We start from the raw sequence: 22132 nt of genomic DNA, 5'->3' as shown, positions 1-22132 counted from the left end.
TTATTCTCTCTTTTATACAATCTTTTCCAATTTAATTTAAGTGGGGATAGTGCCAGTTTAGAAAAGAAAGTGAAACTGTAAAAAAGCATTTTTTATTTAAGTGATGTTGTCAAGATTAACCTTAAATTCCAGACAATGCATGTCTGCTGTACTGTTTATCTGTGATAATAGAGCTTGTAAGTTTTTTTTTTCCTGTGGCGTTTCATCTCCACTTCAGGTGTTTTATAATTGATTACAACATTTGTCATTTCATTACTCCTAGTAATGATTACTTGTGAGTTGCATTGCTCTAACGGATGTCTTCTCTGTGCTGCCTGACATCTTCAAACAGTTGATGTCAGGTACCTGTTTGCTGTTTGGGTGTGCAACGGAGTGAAAGCTGGTAACATTTCTTTTGAAAACACGCAGGCTTGTCAACTCCTTCATATGTTTTTACTGTACTTCAAAGCACTGTGAATGAAGAAAAACAACTTGAGTATAACTGTGTTAAATACACTAAATAGCCTGCAAGTATCAGAAAAGTTGATTTTTCTTCTGTTGGGACTCAGGCTACAACTGCAGATTTTACATTTACCTTTTTCCCCAGAAATTTTAAGTGATCAATGGAATGATCACTAAGTAGAAAACAAATGTGCAGCAATAAACATTTCTAAATAGTAAATAAAATAATTGTGTCTTCTTAAATCTTGTCTGTTTAACAGCTTTTCTTCATAGTTGTTGGGAAACTTTTGGTCACTTTATTTTTCACTTTAGAATGCTTTGCATGATGGCTAGAAAATATAAAATGCTTGACCATAAGTTGGGCTATCAGTAAAACTCTATCCACTAACAAGAATTTTATTTCCTTTCTGCATTTTGGATTCATATTTGATCTTATGTAGGGAGTGATTAATATTGTAAAATATTTTTTCTTTGAAAAAAGGATCGTGATAGTGTGTACTACTGTAGTCTTAAATCGTAGTTTCGCATGTTAACAAGCTTTTTCATGTGTTTTCACTTGCTCATACGGATCAAATAGGTCATTCGGAGAAACTGCCTATTATCTAAGACTATGGGCAGAGTGGATTGAAAAGGCAGTGCACTGCAGGTCAGGGAATTTGCAGCAAAGAACCATAGGGAGGAAAGCTGGTCCCACGCCAGCTCAGCACTGAATGTGTTGGGGATTCAGGATGCTTTCATGCTCTGCAGTAGGGGAAGGCAAAGCAAAGGTGGCAGTAAGTCATGAGACATTGCCTCTGTTCTGCTCGTGGCCTCAGCTGTGGAGCAGCTTTGGAGCGATATGAAGAAGGCGGTCCCAGCTCTGTGCCAGGCTGAAATTCTTTAGTGCTTGGAAAATCTTGAAGTACATTTTAGGGCAGTTCCGAGATCGCTGTACCATGGTAGGAAGGCAGTTGCCTGGTACTGGTGAGGAAAAAGCCCATTTTATGTTTATTGCAGCAGATACCCATGTTCAAACTGAATGTGTCTCATTCTTCTGTTGCTATGAAACTATGTAAAAGGGGATGTTAGTGTACCAGGTTACTTGCTAGATTATTTTCAAATGTCTTTTAATATAAGACAAACATTTTAGAGTCTTTATGAAAAAGGCTTAAGTATGTATACACTACTGTAAGAGCATGTCTGTGTCCATGATGTCTATCCAGTAATATTTTGATTCACTGTGGACAAAGTTCTTAAATTATCTCTTACTGATAAAGGGAGGCTTGGCTGAAAAGCTCTGTACTGAAAACAGTCTTCCAGTACAAGTTTGGGTATATGTCATTTCAATAAAGGCAGTCGTGTCTAATATTAGTTAATAGCTTTTTGGTGTGGAGGACTAAAACTTTTTTTTTGTGGTAGTCTCAGGAACACTTAGATTTTTTGAGATCTGAAAATGCTCTTTTCTGCAGAGAGAGGATGATGCCCTCTAACAATGCTGTACTTAATGTAGTCTCTCAAGTTGGTGTTAGTTATAAACTGCCCTTCTGTAAATGGGGATTCCTCTTTTTTTTTTAACTGAGAGCTATATTTGGGTGGGTAGTAACAAAAGAGGGAAATGAATTCCATGATTAGGTCTTTGTGTTAGAGACAGACACACTCAGAACAGATGTAAGCTAAATTTAAACGTAATTTGTCAAAAGAGTGCACACTGGCTTAGTGAAAAATGTCATTTTAGCCAATAAATAAATACAGCATCTTTGTTAAAAAACCATTTTTATTGGAAGCTGTGCTGAAATATCTGTGACCTCTTCTGTTTGAAAATTGGTACGCCAGCGTTCACCACTTTTTATATGTAACAATTGCTCCACTTGGGGAAATGTAATTATTCAGTCTATGCATAATAAATTTTGAATATATGCAGGAGGTAAGATAAAAATTTCCATTAATAAATCTGTGCTATTTGGAGTGTTTAGTGCCCTCATGAGGGTACACTAGCAAGACAGTTCAGGAAGAGAAGCTTTGACGTTGCAGTTCAACACAAACTGCAACAATCATTGTTGCTGGGCAGGGGTGATACAGCATTTAAATTGCTAGAGATCCAAGTTGCCTTTAATTTGTGAGGAATTTTGGTACCACTCTATAGCGGGCTAGGTTAAACTAGGAGCTACTGCACAAAGTTCATACATAGAAAAATCCTAAGTTACTTTCAGGAAGTGGAGCCTCTAGAAGTTGGCAGTGGGAAATAGCCAAATAGCTGACCAGGCAAGAGAAAGCATGGCCTTTGGGGTCTGTGCAAGACGGGCTGGAGGGAAAGCGGTGGAACTTGTTGCTAGCTAGAGAGAGACTTTGGATATCTGATGGGTGAAACAGCCGCCTGTAGAGAGTCTGCTGGGTTCTGAAGCCAGGACTTTTGGGTGTCTTTTGAAATCCTGTTACTTACATCAAAGAGTATGTCACCTTATTATTGGTTTCTTCTGTTAATGAAAGTAACCCATGAAAACCTGACTACTAGCTAATTGCTTTAATTGCAACAAAAATCTTCCTTTATGTTTGGCCTTACTTTGTCTTCATCAGTTGCTTCTGTTTGTCATAAATGTGATGTTGAAGGAGGTCTGCAACTTAACATTAAGCCAGAAAAAGAAATTAAAAATGTGAAGGATATATTTAAACGAAGAGGCTAAAATACCATCTATTAAACTCATGGTGATATTATCAGAGACTGCGTTACCTTGACTAGATTTTAGTGATAATTCAAAAAATGGGTATTAAAGAGGTACTGAACAACGTGGGAAGTCATCTTCCTCTAAAGAAATCTTGCAAAAGACCTCAAGAAGGTCATGTTGACTTTAATAGCATGGAAGAGCAGCATAGATTTTTATCAAGGACGTGCATGAAAGGGTAGATAAGTCTGCCTTTTGCTGATCTAAACATACGTTTTAGAGCATAAGTAAGATGAAGTTACTGGCTTTTCTTTTTGTACCTATTCAGAAAGCTAATGCGGCAGTTGCTGTTAGCTTTATGCTCTGATTATTGAGTATATGGCCAATTACTGCTGGGCCAAAAATAAACCAACTTTTTGTCCTCTACTGTGGCTAGCTACATACATTGTCTCACTACCACTCATTATCTTTCCTATCAAAATAAAATATAAGTGCTTTCTGTTACATGAAACACTGAGCTCTGTTTTCCAGGAAATGAGGAAGTTGGAGTAAATCCCAAAGCAGAATCTCTGCAGCGGCTGCCTGTTGTGCTGCTGGAGAGCCTAAACAGAGCAGCTGAAACAAAACTGTGCTCATCCCGGTATGCAAATGAACCAAAAGGTAACAGATAAAGCCACCAAAGGATACATTAAAATCCAGAGGCTTTTATGTAGAAAGATGGATCAAGTGAAGGATTTACTACTTCAATTCCAACTAATTGATTTCTGTTGCTTAAATTAAAGCAAAACCTCAATGCTACCACGTATCCAAACCCATTCGTTCTTAGCTTACAAAGCAGAATGCAGTAATTAACTAAATTGAATGTTTCTTGAAGCTCTTTTAAAGAAAAGACTAATTTGCTTACAATGCATCGTATAGTCTGTCTAAATTGGCTGGCATCCTTCCAGTTTCAAAGCAGCTGAGATTTGAAATCATTATGGGAGCAAGTATTCCAGATTTCCTATTTTGGTTACTCTGCTCTGGGTGTCATAAGAAGAAGGAATGGAAGAGGGAAGGAAAGTGATGGAGAATTGTTTTGGGTTTTTTTTTCCTGCAGTAGGATAAAATAAACCCAGTAGAAAGTCAGAGAATTTGGGAAATTGCACATCTTGAAACAGCAAAAACAATTCACCTTGTAGAATTCTTTCAGCTTTTATACACTAAATGGCAAAGTTCCATCAACTATTCTTTCCTTAATCTTCCAGTATCACCACTACAGTATGCAGGAGAAGATGCTCATCTTTGTAATGGTCTCTTTCACTTAGTTTTTTGACAGAATGACCAGCTGCCTCTGTGAAGCCAGGCAACTCTCTACAAACAACTGCTACTAGTCCAGAGATTGAGCTATTGTGATTTATCTCCGTTGGAAAGTGTATATTAAAATTCTAATTACCTATGCTTTACCTTACTAGTACTGCACAAGTAACAAAAGTTTTTTTTTAAACTGACTCATGAAGTATGGCATACATGGAGATGTATTGGTAGATCTTGGGTGCTCTGGAGCTGAAGCATCTAGAGATTATAGGAATATTGAAGAAACGAGGAAGAATATTAAATGTCAGGTGGTAAACAAATGGTATACTGAAAAAATAGTATGATACTTGTTTTGTAAAAAGTTTAATCATCTTTATTCTATTGCTTTCAGTTACAATATTTAAGTGCATTAAGGTACAAAATTTCATTATGCTTATAGTAATTACCTCCTGAGATGATTTAGACAATCTTAGTACTTTTTTACAGGTATAATGATTAGAAAAACAGAATGAAAATACAGAACAGTTGCTTGGCCAGGTATGAGTCCTGCTGCTTTACTCCATTTGCATAAAACTTTCTTTGATATACCAGGAATTTTGAGTATGTATGTACATGATTATAAAAAGGGAATGCAGTCTGTCTTGTAGCTGTTGTAAAATAAGATTGCATTTGAAAAATAATGCATTAAAGTAAAAAAAAAAAAATCTGGGAGGAAAGCATTTCAATATGGGTCTCATCCTATTCTGTGTAGCTTTTTAGAAAAAAAAAGCAAGAGATTGAAAATTTCATTTTCCCATATTCAGGTTTTGGTGGCAAGTAAAATATTTTAGGACATGATATTCCAATTTAAAATGGAATTGGATTATTTAAAATCTGACGTAATCAGATTCAAATATAATTCTTCTCAGAGTTCCCTGCCTTAGTATTTCTTTGACTTCCATCAGCTTTTGTAAAATTTAACTGGCAGGACTACTTTTTACCACTGCATCTCTCCAATGCTAAAAGATCTTTGCAAACTTTTATTCATTCCCTGAAAACAGGAATCTGCCTTTTCATCCTAATGTGCCAACGTGTATTGCTCTGGTGATAAAGTGGGAGCTACAGGCAAAGCACCTGGTCTCAAAATAGATCAGTAATAACTGATTTGAAATACATCATGAGTGACTCATGCCCTTCTACAATTTAAATGCTTTAATCCTCAGTTTGATTCTTTGCTCTGTAACTTTGGGTAGGAACTAAGTGGTTTAGGAGTTGATTTCCTTATGGGACCTACTTTCAAAATATTTTGGTTCCCCAGCTGGATCTAGCTAAATAATGATGTATACTCAATATCAGGAATTAAGAAATGGAAGGAAGAAAAATAGGAAACTTGCTATTAGTCTGTTTTTTCTCACCCTAAAGTGTCATACTAATTTGCATGTGATTCCTTGACTGTCTCCATTTTATCCTGGAGAGGAGAGGTGGTGGCAGTCTGGCTTGTTCTTCAGCCAGTGGTTCAGGATAGCAGTGCCAAAACAGGGTGGTGTGGGCATCTTAGCTCTGTTCTGTGTTCTTCCAGGATTTGAACTGAAGTTCCCCTTGCAGTTACACTAGGGAATATTGCGAGGATGGTTTTCCCCTCAATTTCTACTATGGGCATTTCTTTGGATTCCTAGGGATTCAGGTGTCCCACTAATCCTGGCAGTATGCTAATACCCAGCAGAGTAAGGGGTGTGTCTCTAAAATTCAGTATTTTATATGTTGGTGAATCTAGCTTTGTTTTCTTGTCTCTTCGCATACCTGCTGGCCACGGTCTGTGTTGTGATGCCACGGAGGAGCTACAGAGCATTTGGCTTTCAGATTTGTTTCTAGAGAAGATGGTTGAATATTATGTGTGCCAGTGTGTTTTAAATGTTTGGGGTGTTGTTTGTTTTTAACAACTTTATTGAAATGAAATGTGTTACCTCATGACAGACTTGCAAAAAATGCATTTATGTAAAAATGTTTTAAATGTTGACACAAAGTACCTTATACCAATATGTAATAGGTGTTGCAATACTTAATTTATTTTGGATGAAGACAACTGTGGTTATGGCATTAATGTTAAGATTGTTTTGTGACAACAGCAGTTACAGCAGTCTGCACTGAAATTACAGAAAATGTGAATCTTTTTTTGTACCTAAAGTAGGTTTTGTCTTTCTCAGTGGGGAACATACAAAAGGGGCACGTTTCTTCAAAATTCCTGTCTTCTATTATTTTTTAAATGCAGAGGGAAATAAAAGTGAAGTGTAGACTTAAAGCAATTCTGCCTGTTAAACAGTTCAATACAGACAGATTTGTTTTTATTTGTTTGAAATAGTTTAAATAGTAGATGAATTCTGTAAATAGTGTAAGAAGCATGAGACAGACAAAACATCTTTAATGAAAGCACTCAGCCTTTTTCATGCTCTGAATCTACCTTTATTATGTTAATCAAATTCCATGCAGGTCCCAGCAGGAGTATGTGAAAATTATCTTTTCAAAAAAATGAATGCAGATTATTTACTGCATATCAAGAGGCTGGTTATAGGTCTTTGATCTTGGTCTTGGTCCAGATGTAGATAAGAGCAGTTACTAAGACTAAGTTGTGCAGTGTCCCCTTATCCTCCTGGATGGCCGGGGGGTGAGATGGCAGGCAGGTGTGCCAGCCCTTGCCCACTGGGGACTCAAGTGTGAAAAGTACCTGCTTTCGATTCCCAGGATGAGTTTAAGTCTATTCAACCCCACTGGTCCCAATATAACTCAATTTCTAACGCCTCCAGGGTACTCCGTCAAGCGTTCTTTTTGAGAAGAATGAAGTGTGTATCATTGGGGCTGGTGAGAGGAAATGAGAGAAATCTAATTTACTTGTATTTCTAGTTTATTTACTGATATTTTACAGATAGATAGCTGGAGGTAACAAGCTCTTTAAATTGTGCCTCCTCATCAGAAGTCCCACTAAAGTAGCCAAAGTTAAGTGCAGTGAATCTGAGAAACAGTCTCCAAGAAAACTAGAAAAAGTGAAGTTTGCCACTCTTCTTTCTATGCAGTATTCTCCTCTTTGTTCTCCTTGTGTGCGTGATGACCATAAGGGTTAAATACTGCATTTTCTATCTTACTTAATTAGTTGGTGCCTCACTAATAAACTCTGTTAAAAGTTAGAAAAAAATTTGTGGAACAAATCTGCGGGAACAGTATATATGCTATCCTATATTTTGCTTCAGGATAATGTTTTGAACATCATAAATCAAATCATGGATGAATGCATTCCGCATGAACGGGCCAACCGAGACTTTTGTGTTAAGTTTCCAGAGGAAATACGCCATGACAACCTTGCAGGACAGCTTTGGTTTGGAGCAGAAGTAAGTCTGTCATATTTCTGTTTTGGGGGTTAATGGAAAATTTTTTGTGGCATAAAGCCAGGAGTTTAAAGTACATCTTGCAACTTTTCTGAAAATGGTACATATAATTACAGAGCAAGGTAAACATCGTTGAGAACTTGCTCCAGATGCTCAGTGGAAGGGGATTCTTTAACTATGGTTTTGGTATTGGTTGGGCTAACAGCATACTGGTTTATTTTCATAATTGTCTGCTCTCATTATGACCACCTTCTAAAAACTATTCTTTTGTGAATTAGCATCTGATTAATATTCTTGTTTTGTTTTTTTTTATCCTGATGGGCCATCTTGCATCTCATGCTTTGAAAAAATCTTAGAAATGAATAAAGACATATAAAGGAATTTTATCAGGATAAAAGTTTGTCTCCAACAAATATAAGTGCATGCTGTCACTTTATTTTAATGGCTATATTATGCTATAACTCATACTAAACATACATAACTTTGTTGAGCTGACATTTGTTGCACATAATTCACTTGTTTCATTTGTATGCTAAAAATATAATGGTGTCTGCAAAACACTGAAGTCCACTTTTCTTCTCTTACCTGGTTTCTCTAAGACCTGCTTCTACAGCAACCTGTAGGAACAAGGGATTTTTGTAGTGAATAAGCTTGAATTATTTTAACCAAGGGAAGCCTGAAGTGTCAGAAAAAAGGATGTCATATGTAGGATACTTATTCAGTAGTACTGATGTCTGTTGGCTAAAAAAAAACATTGTGGCATCTTTAATGATAAACTTAGTGTCTTCAGGTCTGCTGGCCTGAAGGTGACTTTAAGCACCACGGATTTGTTGAGGGTTGAGGGGAGAGTAGTCTAGACATCCCACCACACAACAGCACGTTGTGTTGTCGTTTTTGGCTTTGCCTCTCCTGTATTTGAAGCAATCCTTTGTGTCCTGTTGTTATCTATTCTTTTCCCTGTCAGTTACTCCTTTCTTTTTAAAGTGCATGCTCTCCATCAATAGTTCCTGTCTTGGTCAGTTCAATATACCTCCGTATGTTCTGTTTCTGAAGCTGTCTTTGACAGTTGTTAATTGTAGGCCCCTCTGAGTCAGGGAAGTCCCAGGTAGAATTTACAAAATGAATTTGATATGTCAATGCTTTATAATCCTGTCCTCGGCAAAAACAGCAGCAATTTTTCTTCTCATTATCATGGGACCTTCACTGCCGTCATCCAGGTGATGCCATGCTTTGTTTTAAAACGCTGAATCTGACACATTGGCTTAATGGTGCTTCCTTGGTAGTTAGGTAGGAGAACATGGGGTAATTCTTCCTGCAACCATCTCTAATGAATCCCTGTGAATCCCGTTATCCCTTCTTACTTTAAGGGACTAACAAGCTGTGATTACAGCAATGAACAAACTGGAAAAATGCCAGCCAATGTGGTAGCTTCTCCTTGCATTGTGGAAAATGTTTGAGGGAATCACTGAGACAGCCAGTATCTTCTAGGAGAAAAAAAAAGTCTCCCTTTATTCACTGTTTGTGTTACATAAGCTAATGCTTTTACTCTTTCCAAATTAAACTTTCGCTGTCTCCAAATCAAACCAACAGGTTGGAGAGACCTGTTGGTTTCAGAGAAAGTAACATACGCAGTGGTGAAGTAATGCTAACTCATACTACTGTAGACACTGTCCTCCTGTAAAATCATGTAGTAAGGAAGACTGTATGGACTGTTACGAATATACACTTATGTGTCCTCATCAGTGCGATCACTCTGAGTTATCAGACTGAGTCCCTATCAACAGGTAAGACTTGCCTTATCCATACTTTCCAACAAATACTGCTTTGGCTGATAAGAGGTAAACATGATCTTCTCTGAGTGCCCTTAAAACACAAATCAATGCATCAGGCTGCTGAGCAAGGGCTGGGATTGCAGGTCCCCCATACAGAGCTGCAGAAACGCCTCCCATCCAGGGGAGTGCAGGGGAGAGGGGAGGGATGCAGACCTGCAAATGAAGATTAAAAAAAAGAAAAGAAAAAAAATGAGAACTTTGCGACTAGAACAACCTTGTATATTTTCAGTTAATAAAAATATTTCCATTAATACAGCAAGTATGATTTATATCAGTGCTTGTTGTCTTCAAAATGTATCCATAAAGGAATAAAGCCAGCAGCAGAGATTATTAAATAGCTTGGTTTTAATAGCAAGATTTAAAAAAAGTTTCATTAATGTGTTACAGTAAAAATCTACTTTTAATGTCTTTGTGAGCTGGTCAGAGGGAGTCCATGTATAACTCTCGGGGCAAGGAGTCTCTTAAATAGCTGCTTTCCAGAAATTGAAAGGGAGGAATCACTCTGTGACCTGGTTTTTATGTTCTTTCCTATAAAGTATATTCATGGCTTCTGTGGGAGGCAGGGTGCTGGTCTAGCTGGATCTCTAGTCTGATAACCAGTGTGACCAGTTTTGCTGCAAAAGGCATCACGGTTGCAGAATTTATGTTCTTTTTGTAAGGAATAGATTTATTTTACAAAATCAAGCAGTCTAGCCTGAATCCAAACAGTCCATTGATCATACTTTAGCTGGATTCACATCCCTCTTACGCAAGCAATCCTTGCGTACATAGTGTATATATCCTACCAATACCTGTTGCCTAACTAGTGGGAGAAGAGCTTTAAGTTCTTCTGCTAGCTTTGTGGTTCTTGCACTTGAACCTCCACCTGTTCTCATGTCTCCCTGGCTGAGGTGCTCCCTAACCTTTTATGTGAAGGCTTATGACTCTCAGCATATCAGTCTTAAATCTTTCACTTATTTAATAATTTGCAACAAATTGGGGCTAAATACTGCCCTTGTTCAAAGTATTAAATACCACATCTCGTGCTTTTTTTAAACATAAAAGTAACTTTGTAAAAATTAATATTTTCTCTCTTAATGTATTTCACAGTGTTTGGCTGCTGGTTCAATTATTATGAATCGTGAAATTGAGAGTATGGCTATGAGGCCATTGGCCAAGGATCTGACCCGAAGCCTAGAAGAAGTTAGAAATATCATTCGTGACCAGGCCTTAAGGGATTTGAACCTCTACACAGAAAAAATGAAAGATTCACTCAAGCATTTTGACATCCTTTTTGCTGAATTTGAATTAAGGTAAAAGATCCAAAGTAAATGTGTTGTGAGCATTGGCTTGGCTACTACGGCTGTTGTGTGGCTCATTGGTTTTTGGAAGTTGGTTGTTTTGTTCTGTTTTCTTTTTATGGAAAAAGTATGTAATTTGTTTATCGTGGTATTTGAATTCTTCAGTAATTTGTTGTATTGTTAGATATTTTCCTTCCTTTGTAGCGATAATGAAAAGAAAATTAAATAGCTTTTTAGCAATCAACATTTGGTGTCTTCAACTAAACTATAATCTTCCATTTGCATACTGGCATATGGCATTTGAGGGAGGTTTTCTAAGACACAAAAGGAAGCCATAAATCTCTTTGCTTAATGTTTTCTTTGTCGGAGGAAAGGCGACAAATAAAGAGACATTAAAAAAAAAGTATGATGATAAATAGTCTAGAGATTATGAGGCTTTGTTCTCTTGTGCTTAGAGATACAAGCAAGATGGGCCCAGTGAATTTAAGAAGGCAAATTGAAATCTGATGAAGGAAGTGCTTTTACACAAACCATAATTAACTGCAGGAACTCACTGATTTAAAAACTTGTGATTGAAAAATTGCTTGGAGGTTTATAGCAAAAATAAAAATAACTGCTTTTGGGGTGAGAAAGGTAACTGCTTATTTGCATCAAAGGTCACATTGACCAAGTCTTGCATTGTGCTTCAGAATTTAAGCCAGCTTCCTGCACATCTGTTGATGTTTGTGGTGCTGGGGGCATAGTTACAGACAGGATACTGGACAAGATTATCTATGGATCCAATATAATACAGCCATTCCTACCCTCAGCAGAACAGGTTTCTTAGGATTGGGTAGTGTTTTAAATTTTTCCTTGGAATAGTCCCTAGACTGTCTTGTCTCCCATTACTGTTTGCCCTTCCTCAGTATTCATATTCTCTTGTATTATTTTACTCAGGTAAGCAATTTTTTCTGATTCAAAAAACAATCATTATACTGTTACATTGAAAAACATTTTAATTGAAAACATTGGCTAAACCCATGTTTTTTGAGTGTGGCTTTGAGTGCAGACACCGATGCAGAGTTTCTGGCCTGTTCATACCAACTCTACATACAGCATTTTTCTTTGCCATTGTTTTGCAAACAGCTTTTTCCCTTTCTGTGTTACCTGTAGTTTACAAATGACTAAGTAATACGGTGACAGAAAACCACTTACTTTTACCAATGTTTCTTACCTTGTGCATTACTGCTTTTGTATGTAATTCCACATAAAAACGAGGCCAACTTTTAAGTCTCCTAAATTGTCTCTGCTGGGTAACTGAATTTCACTAATATAATTTCAGGTAAAACCTTTCTAGATAAAATGTGCATTTTATTCAGTTTTTTTCTTAAGGAAATGCAGAGTAAACTATTCTATCTTGAAGATTTGGCAGTAAAGATCCTTCTAGGACCTACCTCCCTGTGCCACACAGTATGGAGTTCTTGATTGCTAAATATGTGTAATTATATTTCTAAATTACTACTGAGTTCCACTGCCTCAATCTGCAATAAGTAAATCGGCTGCATTTCTTATAGATTCTTACACTGTACAATTTTCATAGTGAGTGCTGTCAAAATAAATACAAAACAGTACAGGAAAGTTTAGGTTTCTAAGATGACTTGTCCTAGGTTTGTTTTTATTTATAATCTGATTTGTTAAAGCGTGTAAAATAGTAGTACGTTATTTTATAATCTTTGTAGTTATGTGTCGGCCATGGTACCTGTGAAGTCTCCAAAAGAATATTATGTACAGCAAGAGGTAATAGTACTTTTCTGTGAAACTGTGGAGAGGTAAGCGTTTTAGTTAAGTACTAGATTTTCATTTCTGTGTTTACTTACAGTCCGAGCTTTTGTAGAAATATTTTAACTGTAGTCTTTAAGAAGCATCGTAAAACACCACGTATTTTGCTTTTCTAGTAAGTATCCAAGTACAAAGTTAAAAAGCATTAAGTATGCTTGCCAGGCACAAGCCTATGCTTTTTTATTTTCTAGCAAAAAAAACCCAAAAGTTAATAATCCAACAATAACATTATTGTTGGTATGCCTAGTTATAGATGTGTAAATGAAGACTAAGCATTTAAATAAGCTAAATCTGTTTAAGGCATGAAGACTTAACGATGTTTCATGCAAGAATACATGGGGAGATGATTCAAATCATCTGTGAGCCTCTAGTGATTATCATGAAGAACTTGGAAAGACTCTTCAAAATCTTAGAGGATTGGAGCTTGACTCTATATGTATAAAGAGATGATGTTAAAAAAACCCAAACAATCCAGCAATTCATAAGTTCTTTTAAGAGTATAAGGTGATAAGAAAAATGTGAATCTGTTTGGAATGTACTGTGTTGAACAACTTTTGTTTTTTTCCCCTGTGACAGAGTAACTAGCCTAGCAGGTAGGCAGTAGAAGGGAATAGTATGTGAAATACCCAGCTTTAGTCAGATTTTGAGCAGTGGAACACTGTTCTCAAAAGGCAACTAGTGAACCATAGTCTAGGTGGAAAATTAGAGACCAATTGACTGTAAAACACACTTGGAATAAGCGTTGGTTTTACTGTCATATTAGGAGAACTTGTGAAGTAGGACCCTGGGTCTGGTGTGGTCGATACTTTCATTAAGGACTGAAGGAGTACAGAGCATACTGCTACAATCTGTAGATGACACCAAGATCAGAGGCTTCCGGCATTTTAAGACAGGATTACAACTCAAAATGGTCACAACAAGTAGGAGGAATTACCTTCCATCAGTCAGAGAGCTACTACATATACACAGATTTGCCCAGTAAGAGGAAAAAGATGGTTTCTCATTTGCAGCTTTGGATAATCTGGCAGTGGACTGTAGGAAGGAACAGGGAGTGAGAGTGGGCCACCCACTGATGAGTCCATCTACCGTTAGTACAAAGCAGTGCTTGCTTTGTGTTCGTTTTGCTGTCCACCACCGGCAGTATTGGCAAGACAAGTACTGACAAGGAATAAGAAAAAGTTATTTCCATTCTTTTGGGGACTGGTCAGATCTCAGCAGGACTAGTGTGCAGTTTTGAGTGTTATCTTACACACTGATACAGACAAATAGGAGAAGAAATTTGAGGACATTACTAAACTTATGAGGAAATGAAGAAATGGTGAAGAAACCTGGAAAACCTAAGTGAAACCAAGTGAAAAACCTAAACAAATTGGATTTTAGTCTAAAAGGGGCTTAAGATATTTGAAAAGTTATTAGAGGACAATGAACTGTCCCCCAAATATTAAATCCTTAGACTTCAATAATAGTTGCTGTACAGAACTGTTTTTTTAGTTTGGTTTGTTAGTTAGGGGGGGGTTGACCTAGATCATTATAGCAAGTTTTATTTGAAAATGAAACCAAATACTTTCCCGTATTACTTTAAAAATGTTTCTCTTAGTTGAAAAACTCTAAGCACTAGTGGTTTTCAGTAACAAGCTGAAGCTTGGCATGAAATAGTAAATAAAAAGGGAAAATGGCATAAAAATTATTTTGGTTTTGGATGGCTATAAAAGCTTTAAGTGTTTAAAGATTTTTTTTTTCTTATATTAATATTTTTTTAAAGCAGAGACTACAGCAGTCAGTTATATACATAGTGTTTTAATTGTACAAAAATAGTTCATGAGTTAAATACTATCAATTTGGTTTAGCTTAATTTTTTCAATTTTTTTCCTATTGAAATGTGTTCTTCGAGAGTTTGATCTTACTAACTAATTTTATTCTTCTGCTTAGAGCCTTAAGGCTTGGATACCTCACTCAAGATATGATAGATGACTACGAACCGGCTTTAATGTTTACAATTCCAAGATTAGCCATTGTATGGTAAGTAATTTTTTTAACTACTCTCCACTCTGCCTCACTTAAAGATTTATTGAAGATTTCAAAAATTTTGTTCAGAATTTTGGCATATTTTCTTTCACCTGAGTTTGCTTGTACTTTATTTAAAAAAATCAAAAAAGAGGATTATGTTTTGTTTTGTGGTTTTTTGGGGTGGTTCGGTTTTTTTAAATCATTACCAGTTTTTTGTAGAATATCAAGAGAGAAAAAGGAAAGAGAAGGTAGAACTCTAGATATAGAAGGCAGGAACCTGGAACGATTGATCAGTCATCCTCCAGAAAGAAATTAAAAAATTAAGAACATCAGTCCGTAGAATGTCATGTTGTCAGAAATATTTTTTGAAAGCAGGTATTTTGTGTCACTCAAAAATAATGACCTAAGGATACAAGTCTTGAAAACCAAAAATTTTCAATAGGAATTGTGTATTTTTCTTAATGACTCTAGGTTCAAAAGGAATTGTCATGGCAAACTGCATTGTGACCTCTGAGTTAAGCTTAATCTTTTTCAAGGAAAGTATTAATATGTATAACTTATGTATAGATTTGTGCCCTGTATTGACTACTCAGGACAACTAAATTAAAACAGTTTTTTTGCTTCATGCAGTTTTTGCAATATTGAACAACTCAGATGCGTTTTTCCTAATGAGTCTTCATGATTTAATAAGACAGCAGTTTCTCTGGAGTAAAGCCAGCATATTTTTAATATTTTATCATTGTGAATGTTTGAAAGTTAGCTAATATAAGTAGTATAATTGAGGGAAATAAGAAACCTCAAATCCCGAGTGTAATACGCTTCTCCTCAGGAAATCCCTGTGGCCCATTGTTCCTGTTAAATAGGATATTGTCTGTAACTGTCATTCTAAAAAAAAAATAACAGTAGTAATCTGATTATCAAAAGACAATGGGAATACGAGAACTCGGTTTGAAGCTGCTGGAAGACACAATAAAAAAATACATCATGACTAACTGGAAAACCAAGGGCTCTCTGGAAAACATGCCATATCAATCCCAAATTACAAAGAAGGATGGAGAGGGAGAAGTGAAAAAAGTTTAACTGCTCCAAAGTATCTGGTGATTTGAAAATAAATCACTGCTATGTGAAGTTCCACAGAATAACCACACTATCCAGATATGGTGTTGTCTGGAAGAAATGCAAGCCTTTTATTTGGACTGTGAAAGGAGAAGCCTTTAAACACAAGACAGGTGCAACTCAAAGTTGCCATGCTGTTGCTCTGTTGTGTCTTCATGAGAAGGATGGATCTGGAGCAAGGAGAAGTGCTGGATCCCCTCGGTATTCTAATAGCCAAGATTTAAGGAATACTTTTCGGAGTCTTTTTTGTCTAAGGTTTCTTTTCAGACATCAGTTTACCGTCCACATTATACAGCCTATATTGCCTAGTGTGTTAACAGGCGTCATGAACTTGGAACCTAGTACGAAATATTGACACACTTTTTTCCAATTTTTAATTCTTTCCGTGGTACAACTATATTCAAACTTTGATTCAGAACTCTTTCGAAGTTCATATATATATACACAGGCCATTTCATAATCTTTTTTGTTATGCTCTAGCCCTCTTCTATTATTTTAATTTCTTCTGCGAGTTAAGCTCTATGGGAAGTGGAAAATTGCCAAGGGAATGGTGATTTTGTATCAGTTACAAGTTCGGTGAGAGCAGCCTCGAGCTTCTACTCAGCAAAGAAGTAATTTTTTTTTTAGGTGGAACACTAGTATGTGAGTCAGCAATAACTACTTCGCTTCATGGCAGCCTGCTTGTTGAAGCTCAGAAAGCTTAGGAAAAAAAAAAGTATGTAACCGTGGTAACAGGATAATTTGTCTTAAGCCACAAAAAAAAGGTGACTCTCAAGAGAAGCAACTTTTTTCTCTCTCTCCACTGCTCCCCTTTCCCTGTTCCTGCCCTGAAAACCCCAGTCCCCAAAGCAATGTTGATCAAGTTTACTGGTTAAATTTCTTGGACCCTCTGTTATCTTGACAATTCTGAACTTTCTAATGGCCATCTTCCAGCCTGATGGGAGACCACGGTACTATCCTGGTACCAGGGTGTGAGCCAGACTCTGGCTTTATAAAGAGAAGAAAAAGAACAATATTTCCCGGGTGGTAAACAGAGTGTAAGTGGTCCTTGTTCTTAATACCTCAGTGGGATTCATATAACTTGTGACATAAGCTTTGCTGCTGTGTCTGAGAGCGCCTTCTGTGGTCAGGCAGGGTGCTCGCTAGCGAACAGCCGGGGAGCAAAGGACATCAACAGTCTTGTTAGTCAGCCGAGGGTCCCCATTACTCTGGATGATTTGGGTGCAGAGTAGCTACAATACTTTCTGAAGCAACATGTAATTTGAGTGTAAGAAAAGGAACATAGTTTTGAGATAGAGGCAGCTCTCAGTTACCCAAGGTAAGGGCAGGAAGGGGAAAACAAAATGGTCTGGCTAAAATATGTAATCTTGAGTGTGAGAACGCATGATCCATTTGCCTTTGAGAAACATACATTGTTTTTGCAGTGGGCAGAGGATTAAACAGTTTTAAGCAGAGTGGTGCCTGGTGTGGGTGGAATCCACTCTCAGCCACAGTGCGGTATGATGCAGCAGATAATGGTGAAGGTGGTGAATTTTGTTTAATCCCTGACACACAGACAGGTTTGGGCAGTAGTGATTCGGCCAGGAGGAACTATTGAGATATCTGCAGTAAAGTGCCCGGAGGCTTTCAGGATCATGAACTAACCTCTCTCCAGGGAAATTTCTGCAAGTGCTGAGTTGATTTAGAAGCACGGCATTATCAAAATGTGTTTTATGTGGTTTAGCAGATATGTTTTCTTTTTTACCGCATGTTAATACCAGGTTGTATTTATCTTAGAGGTAGAAAAATAGGAGCTCAAGAGTCAACTATCTTACCTAGAAATTATTTAGACTGGAAAGAAAAAGCCATTTGCAGTCTCTCTCAAGACAGCGGACTTTCCCCAACTTACTTGATAATCAGTTTCTTGTTTTATTTTTTTATGGGTCAGCCGCAGCAATGAAGTAAATGTATGTTCTTCCTCTTATGCTTCCATTGCTTTTTCTCCCATGCTTTAGGGGGGTGGACAGAGGGGAGGGGATCTCTTTCCTGTTGCTTTAAATAACATTTAATTCTAACTGCGGGTGAATAAGACAAAAATAAGATAACTATGTAACTTGAGTGTAGTTCTAATGTTTAGGTACAGTTGCTTTTCTGACTCATTCAGTAGTTGCTCTGTGTAATGAAATTTTCTTTTTTATGTGTTCGTGCATGTGTTTGAACTACAGTGGCCTTGTTGTCTACTCCGAGGGACCATTAAACTTGGACCATAAACCAGAAGATATGTCTGAACTCTTCAGACCTTTTCACACTCTGCTGAGAAAAATAAGGCAAGTAATAAAAGATGGTTGTAACTGCTTCTCTTCTGAAGTGAAAATCAGAGGCCTAAAAAAGAACACACAAATGCGTTTGTTATGTTAACCATAAACTGCATTTTCCTCTCATCTGCCTGATATACCCATGAAATAACTAAATGTAGTTTTTCATTTCATGGGAGTTTTCTGAACTTTTCATATCTTTGTGATAGTGGGGGTTTTTTTCTGAATATCATTTTATTACATTTCAGATTTTCCTTATGGTTGGATGATGCCTGAAATACTAAAATTGCAGTTTATTTTTGGGAGATCCTGTTTCTAATTAGCATCAATGTTTCTGTTTAACTAGGCTTATTACACTTTCTCAGTATGTTGTGATGCAATACTCAGATAATTCTTAATCTAATAGAAATGACTATCAGTTTTTCATATTGTGGTTCTGTTTTTACAGGATGGATCATTTTATATATATCTCTTTTCACAGTGCTTCAGTCTCGGTAACCATTGGAGATGTGGGTTTTGGCTCAGCTTAAGTATAAAGGGCAGCAAAATATTTTTTTCTGAGTTGAGGTCTTTAGAAGACTGATCTGTTTCACTGGAGAAATCAAGCTGTATCTTTAAAGGATCTTTATATTCACCCTTAAGGTGTCTTACCTGGGTGTTAAAAGAAACTGTTTTCTAAATCCATAAGCCATATTATTTTCTTAGAATTCGAATTTATATATCGACTGCAAATTTTGTTCCTAGAAGTCTCTAGAGACAACTTAGCAGAAGTGTTTCTTTCCTGTGTGCAATTTTCACCTGTTAATCGCCTTCCCTGTATGTCATGATGATGGTTTGATGTAAGAATAGATTTCACATAGATAAGTTTATCAAGATTAATCTCCTCTCACGCATTAGAAGTGAGGCATCTCCTGAGGGAGAATGCAAGCTCTGTCGGGGGTGGTTCAGGGAGGAACCTACTTCTGAAGTTAGCTTTTATGAATATCCAGACCACATCCTTTTGTGTCCCTTGAAGATTTCCTAGTATTTCTGTCTAGAAGTGATACAGTTTTATTTTTCGGTACATTAGTGACATTTATATTGAAATCTCAGAATTGACAACTCTACATGTTTGGGGGTGGTTTTTTTGAGTGATTATGGTTTTATAAAACACTGAGTAAAGAACAACAACGTGAACTGAGGAGAAAAACTGAAGTTAGAGGGGGAAAAAAACTTTAATGGTACTGAAGCTTAAAAAGTCCATGAAGTTTACATTAAAATACCTTATTCCCAATATATGGCTATCAGAAATTTTCACCAGCATTCCACTGGCTGACTAAAGCCAAAAGAATATTTAAAAGCTAATATACTTCTCATAATCTGTACTTTCTCCTTACTCCTTACATTTTACAACATGGAAAATGAAAATCAATGAAGTCAGTTTATTGCTTAGTCCATTTAATTTTCAGTTACTCTGAACTTAATGCTTGGGTTGAAAACACATTAGTAAAATGCTTGTTTGTTCAATAACTACAATTTTCAATGCAAACTTCAGAAAATGAAAAGACTCAGATTCATTTTTGGGAAAGTTCTGATATACTTTAAGACTTATTCTTTCAAGTGAGCATTAAGAAATGTGATTTCAGTTGTCTAGCAGAAAAAGTTTGCAAAGTGTTCTTAGTGAGGTAGCGTCTATCAGAGCAAAAATTTAAGCAGGTTAAGATGTAATGTGAAATCTTATCTCTGACAGTCTCTGAATTGAAGGAATGTTGAGGAACTTGAGTATTTGAAAGAACTGGGCTCAAAAAGATCCTTTAGTAATATTCTTGAATGAAAAATACTTTGAGTGAAAATAACAGATACAAATAAGTGTGCAGTTCATATAGGATAATTAAATTACTTTTAAAGGTAACTAAGCTGTCTAGATTTTATTCTTTTTTGTTATGTTGTGGTTTAACCCAGCAGGCAGCTAAACACCGCACAGCCATTTGCTCATGCCCCTGTCTCCCCCCAGTGGGACGGGGGAGAGAATCGGGGGGAAAAAAAGCAGAATTCATGGGTTGAGATGAAGACAGTTTAATAGGACAGAAAAGGAAGGGAAGATAATAATAATAACAACAATGATAAAAGAATATACAAAGCAAGTGATGCACAGTGCAATTGGTCACCACCCGCTGACCGATGCCCAGCCAGTCCCCGAGCAGCGGCCCCCCCCGGCCAGCTTTCCCCCAGTTTATGTACTGAGCATGACGTCACATGGTATGGAATGTCCCTTTGGCCAGTTTGGCTGTGCCCCCTCCCAGCTTCTTGTGCACCTCCAGCCTTCTCAGTCAGTAGAGCATGGGAAGCTGAAAAGTCCTTGGCTGGTGTAAGCATTACCTAGCAACAACTAAAACATCGGTGTGTTATCAACTGCGTTCTTGTCCTAAATCCAAACCACAGCACTGTACCAGCTACTAGGAAGGAAATTAACTCTATCCCTGCTGAAACCTGGACATGTTATCACAGATTTTTTTAACTCATCAGGCTGGAATTCCTACTCAGTGAGAATGTTCACAGAAATCTACAAGGGAAGATGGAATGAGATATTTGAGCTCGTCCCCAGCACAAAGGGAGCATTTTTTTCCCCGGAGTCTTTCTCCAGTCTCCATCACCAATAGTTAAGGCATGAAAATAGATTCAAGTAGTCTTCTGTTAAAATAGTTGCATCTTGTGTTGCAGTTGTGTGCCTGTGTAAGAATATAGAACAACATCTTACTGCAGAATATGATCACATCCCAGTAAATTTCTCCATAAAGTTCTATAACTTTTTAGCCAACTAAATATTTTAACTCATGGAATAACACCAAATATACAGCTGATGATTTTGTAGGATTACAGGTAATTTTTAAGCTGTATTATCCTAAAACATCCCTCCTGTTAAAGGCAATGATAAGGTCTGTATTTATGTGGATCCACATAATCAAATCAGAACTAGCAGAGAAAAATATCTATCAGCTAGGAAAATCTTTGGTGTCCTGTTGGTGGCTGGCAACTTTGAAAACAATAGAGATTGTGGAGACTCTCAGAGCAAAAGCAGTAAGGGTTCTTTTTTGGTAAGGTTGAGCAGCAAATGATGACTTTGAATGTTTTAATTAATACCTAAGGAAGGTGCTTATGTTGATTTTTGTTTTAGATATAAAACGTCAGCATTGGTATTTTATACATCTACCAGTGCGTAATTATATAGTAGTGTTATCTCTGTTCCTTTTAAACTAAGACATTTGAACCATTTCTGCCAAACTACTGTAATATGCCTAGTAAGTATACAAAGCATATCATCTGGTATAGATACTTAATTAGATGCCTGTGACAGTGAACATTCTTGTGATAAAATATTACCTATACTATATATACATTTGAGGCTGCTATACAGAGATTTTCAGAGGTGAGCAAACTTGGGATTTTGCAGTACTCCCTTTCTTCAGAGCCCTCTGCTTGCCTGGTGCTTGTTTCTGGACCGTTACAATTGATGGCAGGGTCCCTATGGATTTTGGTGGTGCAGAATCAAGCAGATTGCAGATCAGGTGGTGCAGAATCAGAGGCTCATACCATTTTAAGTACGCTGAAACCTTTCTGTATCACTGACTAGAAATCAAATGCAGTATACCAGTTGTCAGTGTGTTAAAGAATGGGGGGGCTTGCAAAACTCTCATGCTTTTAAAGTGTGCACAGTGATTGGGGGAAAACTGGTTAGTTTTTCCAAGATGGCTGTGTTTAAAACTTTGAGTTGATTTAAAACTTTTGCAGTAAAGGAGTACCAGTGATATTTGTTATATATCTGTGTTGGTTTCTCAGTGCTGATGTGTCAGAGCAGATCTGCGGACTTTGGTGTGCTGAACTCAGCTCGGCACTGTGAAAGCAGGAGGATGCAAATTGCATTCCCGTACTGCATCATGTTCTTATGGTGGCAGCTCTGTGAAGACAGCTGTTTATGCTCTGTTCGGAGCATGAACTGAAGCACAGGCTGGCAATAACAACGATGCTGTTCCCTGAAAACAGACAATTTAAAATTCTAGTCAGAATAGGAGCAAAGTT

The 22132-nt window shown here is 37.0% G+C and overlaps 1 protein-coding gene across 4 annotated transcripts in view; it reads left to right on the top strand.

Annotated features, from left to right (window-relative positions):
- ZFYVE28 (zinc finger FYVE-type containing 28) overlaps positions 1 to 22132 on the top strand; it is a 174579-nt gene that overhangs the window by 106474 nt on the left and 45973 nt on the right. For all 4 annotated transcript variants that reach the window (XM_076335810.1, XM_076335809.1, XM_076335811.1 and 1 more), the window contains exons 3-7: positions 7595 to 7732; positions 10651 to 10853; positions 12560 to 12649; positions 14589 to 14678; positions 17987 to 18088. In XM_076335810.1, the coding sequence (XP_076191925.1) occupies positions 7595 to 7732; positions 10651 to 10853; positions 12560 to 12649; positions 14589 to 14678; positions 17987 to 18088 (623 nt within the window). The remainder of the gene's footprint in view (positions 1 to 7594; positions 7733 to 10650; positions 10854 to 12559; positions 12650 to 14588; positions 14679 to 17986; positions 18089 to 22132) is intronic.

The sequence above is a fragment of the Aptenodytes patagonicus genome, chromosome 4 (assembly GCF_965638725.1).
Source record: "Aptenodytes patagonicus chromosome 4, bAptPat1.pri.cur, whole genome shotgun sequence".
NCBI classification, from domain to species: domain Eukaryota; kingdom Metazoa; phylum Chordata; class Aves; order Sphenisciformes; family Spheniscidae; genus Aptenodytes; species Aptenodytes patagonicus.
Note: the sequence above shows the minus strand (reverse complement) of the source record. Positions and strands in the feature narration are given on the sequence as shown.